The 13,263-nt window shown below is 41.0% G+C and overlaps 2 protein-coding genes across 3 annotated transcripts; both read right to left on the reverse strand.

Moving 5' to 3' along the window:
- Nucleotides 1-745: 745 nt before the first annotated feature.
- On the reverse strand, nt 746-7,824 carry LOC133400187 (gastrula zinc finger protein XlCGF8.2DB-like). Of its 2 annotated transcripts, none has more exons than XM_061672598.1 (2): nt 7,591-7,824; nt 746-5,104 (listed from the first exon to the last, which is right to left on the reverse strand). In XM_061672598.1, the coding sequence occupies exons 1-2, from the start codon at nt 7,766-7,768 to the stop codon at nt 4,038-4,040; spliced, it is 1,245 nt and encodes a 414-aa protein (XP_061528582.1). In that variant the 5' UTR covers nt 7,769-7,824; the 3' UTR covers nt 746-4,037. The 2 variants fall into 2 exon arrangements, with proteins under 2 accessions (XP_061528582.1, XP_061528583.1); XM_061672599.1 differs by having other exon boundaries at nt 746-5,093; nt 7,591-7,775.
- A 699-nt stretch (nt 7,825-8,523) lies between these two features.
- LOC133400200 (oocyte zinc finger protein XlCOF6.1-like) lies at nt 8,524-12,054 on the reverse strand. Its single transcript, XM_061672623.1, has 2 exons — nt 11,694-12,054; nt 8,524-9,558 (listed from the first exon to the last, which is right to left on the reverse strand). Exons 1-2 carry the CDS (start codon nt 11,905-11,907, stop codon nt 8,633-8,635), a joined length of 1,140 nt encoding a protein of 379 aa, XP_061528607.1. The 5' UTR covers nt 11,908-12,054; the 3' UTR covers nt 8,524-8,632.
- Between the last annotated feature and the right edge of the window lie 1,209 nt (nt 12,055-13,263).

Raw genomic sequence — 13,263 nt, forward strand, 5'->3', positions numbered from 1 at the left:
TTACTAAAAAGTATATTTAATATTATTGTCGGCCAATGCAACATTATGCAAAGTTTGAATATGAACATTGTGCTTGAATATAGGGGAGTAAAAATAAGACTGTACTTAAATAATGATCAACTTAAAATATATTGCACATAAAAGTAAATAACACTTGTACCTTATTTTAAAACCAACATCATAAATATTAAATACAAATGTATTGAAAATAAAAGTTAAATACAATTGAACTGTACTTGGACATTGATTCTTTGGCGTACCACTAGAGGTGGTACTCGTGCCATACTTTGAGAACCACGGATTAGAGAACCACACTTATGGAGAGTCGGTTCCTTTAGGCTTTCAATTCATTTTAATTATTTAATGTGAATGCCAAATTTGTTTAGGAAATAATTTATACTGGGGGAAGATTTGATTTCCATAAAGTGCGCATCTTGCAACGGTAAAGACAACGGCTTCACATCTAATTAAGTGTAGAGGAAAAAAATAGTCTTTATTGCAAAGAATAAAACATATATAAAAATGACTTATGGTGCTACATGTAAATTCCTTTTAGTTTTACAGTTGACGCTAACACTTTAAGAGTATATGGTCAGGTCCAATAGAACGCCAGTCTTGAACTTACACCTTTTTTTTTTTTTTTTAATGCATACATGGCGTCCCACGGCCGCCGTCTTGCTGCGGTACTTAAGGCGACTCAAGAGTAAAAGAGAGCCGAGGAAGAAAGGAGCGCTGTTGTCATTTTTATTGCAAAGAACGTGAGCAACAGAGGACGATCCACTGCGTTCACAGTGTGGAACTTCCAAAGGAAAAGAAACTCGGGGAATAAATGGTTGGAAAAAATAAAAATTGCAAACATTCAGTTTTACCTGAACTCCGGCATCAGAAACTTCGGAAACTTTTTTATTTACGTGTATTTTATATCGTCACGTAGAGTGACTTGAAATGTTTCAGTCCATTCATTGGCTCTTGCCATACAACCAGTACATCACAAACATAATTTATGAACACCACCTTGATTTAATGAAGCTTCATCACAACTGAGAGTACATATGCCAACACACACATAAAATCATACAAATGTTGCAATTGCAATATTAAATGAGAATGAGACAATATTACAATATAAAACGTGCAACAAAGACAGCAGAATATATGATGCAGCCAGTGCATCCAGAAAGTATTCACAGCACTTCAATTTTTCCACAATTTATGTACAGCAGTTTGGGTTATTGGATCAAATTCATCTTTTTCCTCACACTTCTACACACAACATTTTTTTTTTCCGAATTAAAAAAAACATGCACAGGTAACAATTACCCTTCTGGTCTGCTATGCAACACTAAGGCAACATCATCGGAGTCAAACATCTTGTAGCTGCTAACGTCAGGCCTTCAAAATAAAACAACTCGGCGTATCCTTCGGCTAACTTGTTAGCCTGCCACGAGCAGCCGTAGCGCTTCTGAGGATTACCGACATGCCGCTAATGCACCAAGCCCGAGTGGACGGAGCAGATGTCCATTACCTCGGGTAAAAACTAACGTGGGGAGTGCCAGTCTACGTTAACAACAAATGGTGTGTGGATGTTCAGGTGATGGAGAAACACTGCTCGAAGGATGTTGAAGCGCTGATGGTAAAGTGCTGGCCGTTTTATTTACCCAGAGACTTTAGTGATGTGTTAACGCTGGCTGTTTACATCATTGCATTACTGCACTCCCGCGACCCTTGTGAGGATAAGCGGCTCAGAAAATGGATGGATGGATGAATGGATGAATGGAAATGCCATTTATCAGTTACAGCGCCAACCCCCCCCCCAAAAATGTGTAATCTGTTTTTAACATTGCACTTTATAATACTTGACTTGATAAAAACATACGGTAATTAAAGAATTAAACCTGCAATCCACAAATGTTTTGTTAAAAAGACATTTTAACCTAAGCCACTACTAGAGGAGATGGCACAATGCTTATTAAGCCTGTCAAGCCCCTAAGCTCCTCAAACCTCTTGCTATATTTTTCAGCATTTTTTAAAAAATGTAGTAGATGCCCGATTCATTTCCTGTGCTGGCCCAGTCGGTGGCGCAGCGCAAATGACGTAGCGGAAATGACAACACAGAAATGATGTAGTTTACCGGGCAACGGGTGGAGCGCGGTTGTAAAAAGCTCACTGAATATATTATTTGGAGCTTCTGTAGCACAAAATAATCATACAATAAAACGATGTAAACGAAAACAATCATGCGAAAATAATTGCCGCAAACGATTCGACGTCTGTCTCGGGCCTTTATCTGCCCAACAAGGTGCCTGATGTAAAATACAAAAAGCACAAACAGTAGCAATAATAGGGAAGTACTCGCTCTGTCTGTAGTTTTACTGCCTGCGATATTTATGTCTGCTATCTTCATCACAAACGCAGACAGGCTCTGATGTAAAAAGAAAAAAATAACTGCCTGCCACAAGTCCACACTTCAGCTCCATATTCCTGAGGACCTACAGCTTTCCTGATGTAAAATACACAAAATTGAGCGCCAAACAATGCAGCCACAAGATGCAGCAATGATAGGGAATTTACAAGAATTACTTCTTCCAAACAAGCCATCCTTTTCCCTCCCGGCTGTCTTTCAAAACATAATAAAAATGCAGAATCACATTCAAGGGGCATAGCATGCATTGCCTACGTCATATCGAAGCGACAGCTGTTCTTTTGTTGTAATGCAGAATTCAAGCTTAGGGGGCACCAAAAGTTATATTCGATACAAGCTTTCAATTGAATGTAGAGAATGTTTTAAAAATGGCTTAAATTCAATGGACATTGTGCTGCTCATTTTGGTGGGCATGCCTTTGCCACCTGAGGGCAGTATAATACAGTTACAATGGCATCCGCGGATTCACCTATTCACAGATTTATTTTTATTTTTTGTACATATTTGTTTTATTTTGTTTTTTTTTGTGGAACGTGCGGGAAGTCTACCCCCTTTTTTTTTTTCTCGCAAAAACGGCTCGTTGGCAGTATTTTTTCCCTACGTCTCACTTATTCACGCTTTTTTTTTCTGGGGAAAGAAATTCTAAAAAAATATTTTTGTATTTTTTTCCCCATGGCTATTATATTGAGCATCAATTATTCACAGATTTTTGCTATTTTCGGTAAGGCCCAGTCCCTATCCACCGCGCACTGCAGGGGTCTACTGTATACATAAATACACAACTTGTCAGTAAGCCTCAGTAATATCAGTCATTCTTCGCAGAGAAGAAAGAAGATATGCCTGTGGGTAATGTTATATTATCTGTCTGCATGCGTTGCTCCACCATTTGTGTTTAAATATCCATTGCTTAAAGGGTGACACACTTACACTGCAACACGATTCTATTTGTTAATTAATTGATGGCATTTTGCATTGGTTTCTTTAGCATTTCTTAACTTTCCTAAGGCAAAGTTATGTGGTTGTTTTAAATACACAAAGTGTAATTCTCTTTGTTTTATGTTTAGTTTGACAGTAAACCTCTACTGAAAGAAGAATTGTTCACCATCCACCAAACTGCTGGATGTTGTGAAGTGAGTTGAGTTGAGTTGAGTTCACGGCCACCATGGAGTGCTCGTATCTCAAATTTTTGCTTTCAGGTCCATCCGTTTTCCGTAGCGCTTATCCTTACTTGGGTCACGGGCACGCCCGAGCTCTTAAGTCCGGTGACTCATATCTCAAGGCACTACTGTACTTTGCTGATGCACCGCTGTCAGCCTGAAATCTTTTTGAGTATGATGCCACAAGCTTGGCACACCTAGCTTTGGGCGGTTTTGCCCATTCCTCTTGCAGCACCTCTCAAGTTCCATCAGGTTGGATGGGGATACAATTTAATCCATTTTGGAATGAGACTATAACATAACAAAATGTAGAAAAGTGCTGTGAATACTTTCCAGACGGATACGATATACATGATATACGACATTCACAGTCATGAAAAGTTTTATAATGCTTTTGTACCTTTTACACAATAAAACTACTTTTTTCCAAGTATGATAGCACAAAAATGAACCCTTGATCACGTCAATTCACCATCAAGTGAGCAACCGCTACTACCTTCTTCCTTGTGTCTCCGCATGTGTGCATTCAAATTACTCTTGTATGCAAAGCTTTTACCACAACGTGAACACGTGAACATTTTCTCTCCTGTGTGCGTTGCTGTGTGCGCGATCAAAGCCACCTTGAGGATAAATCCTTCACCGCAAATCGAGCAACTGAAGGGTTTTTCTCCTGTGTGCGACTGCATGTGCACGTTCAAATTGCTCTTGTGGGAGAAGCTTTTACCACAAATGGAGCAACTGAAAGGTTTTTCCCCCGTGTGAACCCTCATGTGTGTCACCATGGTGGGTTTTTGAGAGAAGGTTTTGCCGCAAAACGAGCACATGAAGGGTCTTTCCCCCGTGTGCGTTCTCATGTGCGTCACCATGTTTGCCTTCTGAGTGAATTTTTTACCGCAAACCGAGCAACTGAAGGTTTTCTCTTTGTGCGTGCACATGTGATCGTTCAAGTTACTCCTGTAGGAATAATTTTTACCACAAACCGAGCACGTGAAAGGTTTCTCTCCGGTGTGTGTTCTCATGTGCGTCACCATGTTTACCTTTTGGGTGAATCGTTTATGGCACACCGAGCAACTGAAGGGTTTTTCTCCACTGTGTGTTCTCATATGCGTAGTCAGCTGGCACTTATAAGAATAGATGTTTCCACACAGAGAGCAGGTAAAATTTGCTTTACGCTTGCAGTCACCTTCGCGGTCTGCGTTGCTCCTCGAAGGTTCTTCTATGTTGTCACTGTGTAACAGTGGAGCTAAGAGGTGGTCTGGTGTTTGTCCTCCACGGTGGACTCCACTTGGACTGCGATGATGAAGCTGCGACGACTCGGGTGGTTTGTCTTCGTTGTCTTCGCTCTTCACGACGATGATGCTCAGTGCCTCCTCCTGCTCGTTATTGTCCTTTTTTTTAATATGGATGGGCTGTGGATCCTCCTCTTCCTCTTCTTTAACGTGGGAAAGCTGTGGAGCAGGAGGGTCCACAGCTTTGGAGCTTCTTCCTTGAACTTCTTCTTGACAAGCTGTCGGCTGCTCGATGTCTGCAGGACACAAGCAGCACAATGCAGTGACATTTGTGAACACGTAATAGGGCTGCACAATATATCGTTTGAGCATCGTCATTGCAATGTACATGCGTGCAGTAGTCACATAGCAGGGTCCTGCGCAATTATGTGTATTGATAAGCACTCGATCAACTGTGGTATTGTTAATTGAGCAGGGCCTAGTAGGACTTGCTAATAAAATTAGCACCAATGTTACAAAAAATGATAACCCACCAAACAATACACACGGAAGAGCCCACAGTGTTATATACTTATTTTTTTTGTATGATAACTATTAATGAGGAAACAGGAAAAAAAATTACATGCTTGCATTTACAGTATCTCTCTTCAAAATGTGAAAAATAAATGTATGTCGCAACAGATTACACTTGAGGGGAGGGGCGAAAGCCACGGCATAATCGAAGGGACAAACTTTAGCTGTACACAATCATTTGTTTTGCTTAAACTAATGCACTCAAATAGAAATAATGGTAAATAATATTAAAACATAGATGTAAAACAACAGATTGATTAAAAACAAACAAATAGTGTTAGGAATGTGCTAATGACTCCTCAGTATAACTGGGCATGAAAAGAAATTATTTTAACTTCATGTCTGGCTGCACTATTGGGCAAAGTTCATACAAATGACTCTGTATACTTTTGTGCTCTACTAAGCATAGTTTTTCTTGAGAGTGGAAAAGAGAAATGTGTGCTTTTTTTCAGATGTTACATGCATATTATCCTGTATTTTTTAACATCACAATATATATCGCAGGGTTTAATGAAATAGGGTTTTTTTCAATATCATGCAGCCCTAACATGTAATCTTGCTGTGATTTAATTTCATTTTCTTCCTTGCTCGTGTTTTGGTGAGACTGCTGCTGTTTCCCCTTGGCCATAGAGGATAGTTGCTCAGTTGCTGGATGCCCTATCTGCAAATCCCTCACATATTATAGACACCCCCTTGCATATATCATACATACTGTACTAATATGAGCTTTTGAGTTTGAGTTATTTTATAGCTGGCCAGCACTTAATTTTTTAGAGCGATGAAAGGACAGCGAAGATATCCTTTGTGATTTTTTTTTTTTTTTTTTTTTTTTTTTAAGTACAGTGGTATCTCGACTTACAAGTGACTAGACTTTGTTTTGTTTTTTTAAGGTAAAATCTGTTACCCGGACAATTTTTTGTCTTGATTTACAATGACATATTTGAGTTACAAGCGTTACATGGTGTCGGTGAACATCACAACAAGCAGAAGAAGCAAATCTTGCTTCAAGCTGTTTGTTGCCACTCCCAGTTGAAGCTTACTGTAAAATTAAACACAACGAAATAACATGTTGTGTATTTAACCAAACCACACAACTTTGTCTGACAAACGTCTGCTAGCTTAATGCTAACACACCCAGCAAAATGCCAAAGAAAGGCCAACGAATCTAGGATCGATGTTGTGGTGTTATAACCTTTCAAGCGACAGATATTTGGACATAAACGGTGCAGCAACATGTAGACAGGGAACATAAAACTCGCATTAACTGCAAAAGATGACTAATATTACTGCAGCTTACTAAGCAGTTGGGACTGTCTTCTAGTTATGAATGTATTTATTATACTGCCCCATGGTCGCCAAAGCACAAACACCAGAAAGAGCAGCACAATGAATGCATGAAATCATGATGCACTAACTGTCTATCCATCCATCCATCCATTTCCTTTTCCGCATCTCCTCACTAGGGTCATGGGCGTGCTGGAGCCTATCCCAGGTATCAAATTCTATTTAAGTTATCACTGTATGTTTTATAACGTACAACAATGTAGACGAGTGCTAATTTTGTTATTCAAAAACACATTACAAACATTTCTGTTGATTTTTCATGGGGGGCTGGAGCAAATAAATGGCATTTCCATGTATTTGAAATGCATAAATATGACTTTAGATGTGTCTTGAGTTACAAGCGTGGTCACGCAACGAACTAAACTTTTAACTCAGTGCACTACCGTGACTGTATTTTTTATATTTTTTTATTATGGTGGACTGAGAACGTTTTCTAATAAATAAATCAAAAATCCAAGTAACAACCTGTCAGCTGCAATTGCTAAGTGGACTTAAATAGAACAACCCGTTCGTAAATAGAAGTTAAGTTGATATCTTTCATGACTATAAAGTACTGATTTTACTGTATGGACTGTGTGCAAACTTTAGGGTTCTGGCTTGCAAATCATGAGGTCAGAAGCATTTCAGTCCATTAATAACAAATACATAGTAAAAGTAAACTGCTACTTATATTTAAGTGCCCATTTTTTAGCATTGTTATCGAGCCTTGCAGGAACGGCACAACTAAACTTAGCGCTATAGCGCCACCTTTTGCTTAGTTTTGCTTGGAGACGCGTTTTCATTTGACTACAGCATATTTTACAGACACTAATGATGCTGAGTTTACTGGCCAAACTTAAATGGTTGCGTGAAAATGTGAACAAACCGTCGTCGTGTAGCACAACGTGTGTCTTGCTGACTGCATCGAGTTCACGTCGTTGTCGCTCGTTCTCCTCTCTTTTCCGACAAAGTTCCTCCTCATACGACGCTATTGTTTTTTCAAACAACACGAATATTTCGTCAGCGGCCGCAATTAGCCGTTCCCTTACAAACTCTTTCAACATGTTGATACTTTTCCACTGGATTTGGTCTTTTTCGTTGTCTCGAAGCCTTAGCGACGTACACTTCCGCCTTTTTCTTCATCGGTGGTGGTTGGACGCGGTAGAGTATCTGCGGCGTCACGCGGCCGCCATCTTGCTGCGGTATTTAGAACGACTGTTGCCATGGATATTCCAAATAACATAAGCAACACAAACATAAAATGTGACTTGTGACGGTACTTGTAGAGATAAAAAAAATAAATCTCGGAGTCCTCACTCACAGCTGCCATCTTTCTGCAGTATTGAAGATTAAAAAAGGTACCGGAGGAAAGGAACACCATGAAGGATACAAATTACTTATAAAAGCTTATGTGTAATATATGAAGAAACTTTTTTTCAGTTGTGACATTAAATAAAACAAGAATCCAAGAGAATATAAAACATTCATATTTGTAATAAAGACAACAGAATAAAAATAATCACAATATGATAAAACATGTTATGGCAAAATGACAAAATATAGTCTATAATATTTTATTCTTGTACCAACCTCCCTTTCCTCTAAAGGACAAGATGTAAATCATCTTTCTTTTCCTCATTCTCCTTCCCTTTTTACAGTTTAAGTAGGCATTGCTCTTCCGTGTGCGCCTCAGAGACAGGCAGACACACAAAGCATCTGGAACCTCTCTTGACTCGCTCGCTCTTTTTGCAAAGATATTATTGAAATTACAAAAGACAAGATTGTTTCCTGATTTAATTTCCAAAAACAAACAATAAACCACTTCTGAGCATATTTCTATGTATGAGAACTTTAATAGACATTGAACATATACATCGTGTTGTACCTTTATACACCACCACAATGGATTACAAATAAAACTTTCAGATTTAATTGAAAACATCAGGAGTCTTATTTAGTTCCATGTGTGATCTCTTGTGTTTAATCATATTCACCTTCCGTGTGAACCTCTGACCACAAACGGAGCAGCTAAAAGGTTTTTCCCCACTGTGCGTTCTCATGTGTAACACCATAATAGACTTTAGGTAGAATCTCTTATCGCAAACCGAACAACTGAAGGACTTTTCCTCCTTGTGCGTGCGCATGTGTATATTCAAATTGCTCTTATAAGAGAAGGCTTTACCGCACACCGAGCACGAGAACGACTTCTCTCCGGTGTGCGTTGTCGTGTGCGCAATCAAGGCTACTTTCTGAATGAAGCCTTCGCCGCACACCGAGCAACTGAAGGGCTTCTCAGCGTTGTGCGTCTGCATGTGCGCATTTAGACTGCTCTGGTAAGAGTAGCTCTTCCCGCACTGGGAGCACACAAATGACTTCTTTCCGGTGTGCGCGGCGGCGTGCGCGATCAGCGCCACCTTTCGGACGAATTTGGTGCCGCAAATGGAACACACAAAGGGTTTTTCCCCCGTGTGTGTCTGCATGTGTCGTGTCAAGCTGCACTTGTATGCGTAGCTCTTGCCGCAGTTGGAGCAACTGAAGCGTCCTTTGCTCGTCTCCGTTTCTGAGAGTTTGTTGTCGTCATCGCCTGTGTCGCTGGTATCTTCTACGTCGTCGCTATGTGACAACGGTGGTCCTCTGCAGTGGTCTCTCCTCGGACTGCAGTGATGAAGCTGAGACGTTTCGGGCGGTTCGGCTTCGTCGTCTTCACCCTTCACGACGACGACAGTCAGTGGGAACTCCTCCTCTTCCTCTTTGACGTGGCGGGGCTGTCGATCCTCCTCGTCATCATTAACATGAGGGGTCGGTGACGCCACCTCTTCTTCTTTGACTCGACAAGAAATCCGCTGCTGGGTGTCTGCAGGACACAAGCGAAAAATACCGAAATATTATGTCAAGTAGAAAAAAAAATAGATACAAAATACACTAATAAAATAGAAGATGAAAAAAAAACTAATTCATAAAATATAACATGAAAAAAAACTAACATTTGAAAATATATCCAAATAATAGGAAAATAATCATTTTAAAAAAACTACACTTCTGAGAAATATTAGGGAAGGAATATAAAAATATAAGGTGAAAAATACATTAACATTAGAAACTAAAATAAATTAGGACTAATTTGAAAGTAAAAAAAACGATGTAGCAAAATAATACTTGAAATAAATATTAGATGAAAAATACAAATACATTAGAAAATATACCAAAATGATAGGAAACACAAAATAATTTGACAACAAATTCAATATTTGAAAAATATTTGGGAAAATAATAGGGAGAAAAGAGAAAATATAAATTTAATTATACACTGGACTCTAAATTGCCCGTAGGCATGACTGTGAGTGGGAATGGTTGTTTGTTTCTATGTGCCCTGCGACCAGTTCAGGGTGTACCCCGCGTCCTGCCCGATGACAGCTGGGATAGGCTCCAGCACGCCCGCGACCCTAGCGAGGAGAAGCGGCTCAGAAAATGGATGGATGGATGAATTATACACTAATATTAGAAAAAAACAAAACTTTGACATTTTTTGAAAAAATACATTACTCAAAACAATATTAGGCAAAAATACCAAAACATTATGGAAAGACGAGAAAAATTGAAAAATATTTTAAAAAACTATTAATGACAACAATAACTATTAGATGAAATACCGTAGATATACAACTATTGGTAATATTAGTATAAAAATATACAGTGGGTACGGAAAGAGTTACATTTTTCACTCTTTGTTATATTGCAGCCATTTGCTAAAATCATCTAATCATTTTTTCCACCTCAATGTACACCCCATATTCCATCCATCTATTTTCTGAGCCGCTTCTCCTCACTAGGGTCGCGGGCGTGCTGGAGCCTATCCCAGCTGTCATCGGGCAGGAGGCGGGGTACACCCTGAACTGGTTGCCAGCCAGTCGCAGGGCACATACAAACAAACAACCATTCGCACTCACAGTCATGCCTAACGACAATTTAGAGTCTCCAATTCATGCATGTTTTTGGGATGTGGGAGGAAACCGGAGTGACCGGAGAAAACCCACGCAGGCACGGGGAGAACATGCAAACTCCACACAGGCGGGGCCGGGGATTGAACCCGGGTCCTCAGACCTGTGAGGCTGACGCTCTAACCAGTCGGCTACCGTGCCGCCGGAGGGACCCAAACAAACAGAATGAGGAAAAACGCGTGGTGGTCGTCACCGGTGCTCTGGAGAGGACATTCATTGAGCTCTGTTCACATACTTTTAATACAATACGGCAAGTAGCCAGCAAAACGTTATGTAGGCTACATAACATCCCAAAAACGTGCATTAATTGGAGACTCTAAAATTGCCCGTAGGTGTGAATGTGAGTGCGAATGGTTGTTTGTTTCTATGTGCCCTGCGATTGGCTGGCAACCAGTTCAGGGTGTACCCCGCCTCCTGCCCGATGACAGCTGGGATAGGCTCTAGCACGCCCGCGACCCTAGTGAGGAGAAGCGGCTCAGAAAATGGATGGATGGATGGTTCCCCTCCCAACACAATACATTGACGTGGCGGGTTGTTGTCATCGCCATGGTAACGAGTGTATCCGGTCGCATTGATCGGTGACACGTTTTCTGGTTCCGCCTCTCCCGACAGGCAAAACAAGGCAACTACCAAACGTGAACAAAGGCGTGATTGTCCCGTCACACGCTGCCGTTCCGCTAAATTTCCATGACAGCCCATCAATATTTCACTTCTCATGTGGACCAAATACCTCCGTGGGGGTTATTTGCTGATTTGCTGTCATTTTCCGTGCAACGGAAATGTATTGGAACAGATGTACTCAACGTAACGTGGCGACAGCTGCCGACCTTGTAGTGTGCTGCATTCCGTGCGTTTGCGCTGTACAAGCTCTCCAAGAAAACAAGTCTACCACAGTAGTGAAACATTCGTATTTCTGTTGATGTTCCAGGAAATTTTGAAATGACACACGTAAGACGATGAAGTTAGAAGGCTGGTGAACATTCCATGTTACCTTCCATGTGTAGCACAATTCGAGTCTTGGAAACTGCTTCCGGATCTCGTCGTTTCACTTGGCTCTCCTCTCTCGCTCGACAAGGTTCATCCTCTTCCTCGTCCAACTCTTTCCACATTGTGGCGGTTTGAAGAAATAATAATAAATTTGTTTCATAAATGATACCGAAGCGGCGGTGTTCACGAAGCTGGCCGTTGCTGTTAGGAGATTTCATCAAATGACTACAGTCGCGCGACTGATGACGTCACACACCCCATTGTTTGTCGAAGTATTATCTTAATGCCGTATTTTATTATTACACTGAAAATATGAATTGTAGATTTAACCTTACAAACGAAAAGAAAACAACGGTTAAGGCCACCCTTTAAATTATGAAATACTGTATATGCCAGAAAAATCATAGTACGCATGCGTATACAGACAGCTATTTTGTACATCTACGGAATGACTTCGTGGACAAATTACATGAAACCCTAAAAAAAAAAAAAAAAAATACCACGGTTGTAAAAATGTACATGTAACACAACAACACACTTTTCTTGCTTAGGACTATGGCTGATTTAGTCTCAATACAGCTTTACTGCTTTTTAAGTACGTTCTCTCTCGGAGTTAAGTCATCATTTTGGCTTTGACTTGTCTCTTATTATTCTTTTGTTTATCCAGTTAGGTGAATTGAGAACAGTGTCTCATTTACAATGCCAACTGGAGGCAACTTAGGGTTTAGGGTCTTGCCAAAAGACAGTCACAGCCAGGATTCAAACCATCGACACTTCAGTCGGTGGACGACTCGATCTCCCAACTGAGCCATAGCCGCCCTGCCTTGTAAATATGAAAGGAAGCATATGCACTTTCTACAATCCCAAAACTTCCCAGGTGTCTTAAAAGAGATGATTTGTGGGCTGACTCTCATCATCACGCTGGAAAGTGTGCGTGCAACAGCGGGTTGAAACTCGCCGGTGAGCGCATGCGTAACAGTGGGATGATCTAACCGGGGTTTGGCTGTCTCTTCTTCTGAGTCACTCACCGGCATGGCTCTTGTCATCACGCCGAGAAGTGTGCGTGGAACAGCAGGCTGAATCTTGACCGAGTGCACATCTTCCAGCTAGAGTTTGGCTTTCTTTTCTTCCGTGTTGCTCTGCAAGTTACTCTTGTCATCTCATCGGGAAGAGTATGCGCGACAGCGGACTTGATCTCACTACCGAGTGTGCGCATCCCAGCCGGCATCTGGCCATCTATCGTCATTTCACCAGCCAATATATGTGTAACAGTAGGTTACTTTTCAACGGTGAGTGCGCGTTCTGGCTATCTCTTCTTTCGTCCGTGTCACCCTGCAGGCTGGCTCTTGCCAGCGTTGTGTGGGTATTCAGGCTGCCCTTTGACCGACTCCCCTTGCGCGTTGCTCGTTGCACTTGCTCTAGTTATATGGCTAGCGAGTGTGTGCCGCAGCTGGCTGCTTGCTTGATTTAAATAAAAGACAAGACTCACAATCATTAATCAATGTAGTCACCCCTAGAGTTAATGCACTTCTGCATTCGCTTCTGCCAGCCACGGAAGCAGTCGGCAAAGTCCT

The sequence above is a fragment of the Phycodurus eques genome, chromosome 3 (genome assembly GCF_024500275.1).
Source record: "Phycodurus eques isolate BA_2022a chromosome 3, UOR_Pequ_1.1, whole genome shotgun sequence".
NCBI classification, from domain to species: domain Eukaryota; kingdom Metazoa; phylum Chordata; class Actinopteri; order Syngnathiformes; family Syngnathidae; genus Phycodurus; species Phycodurus eques.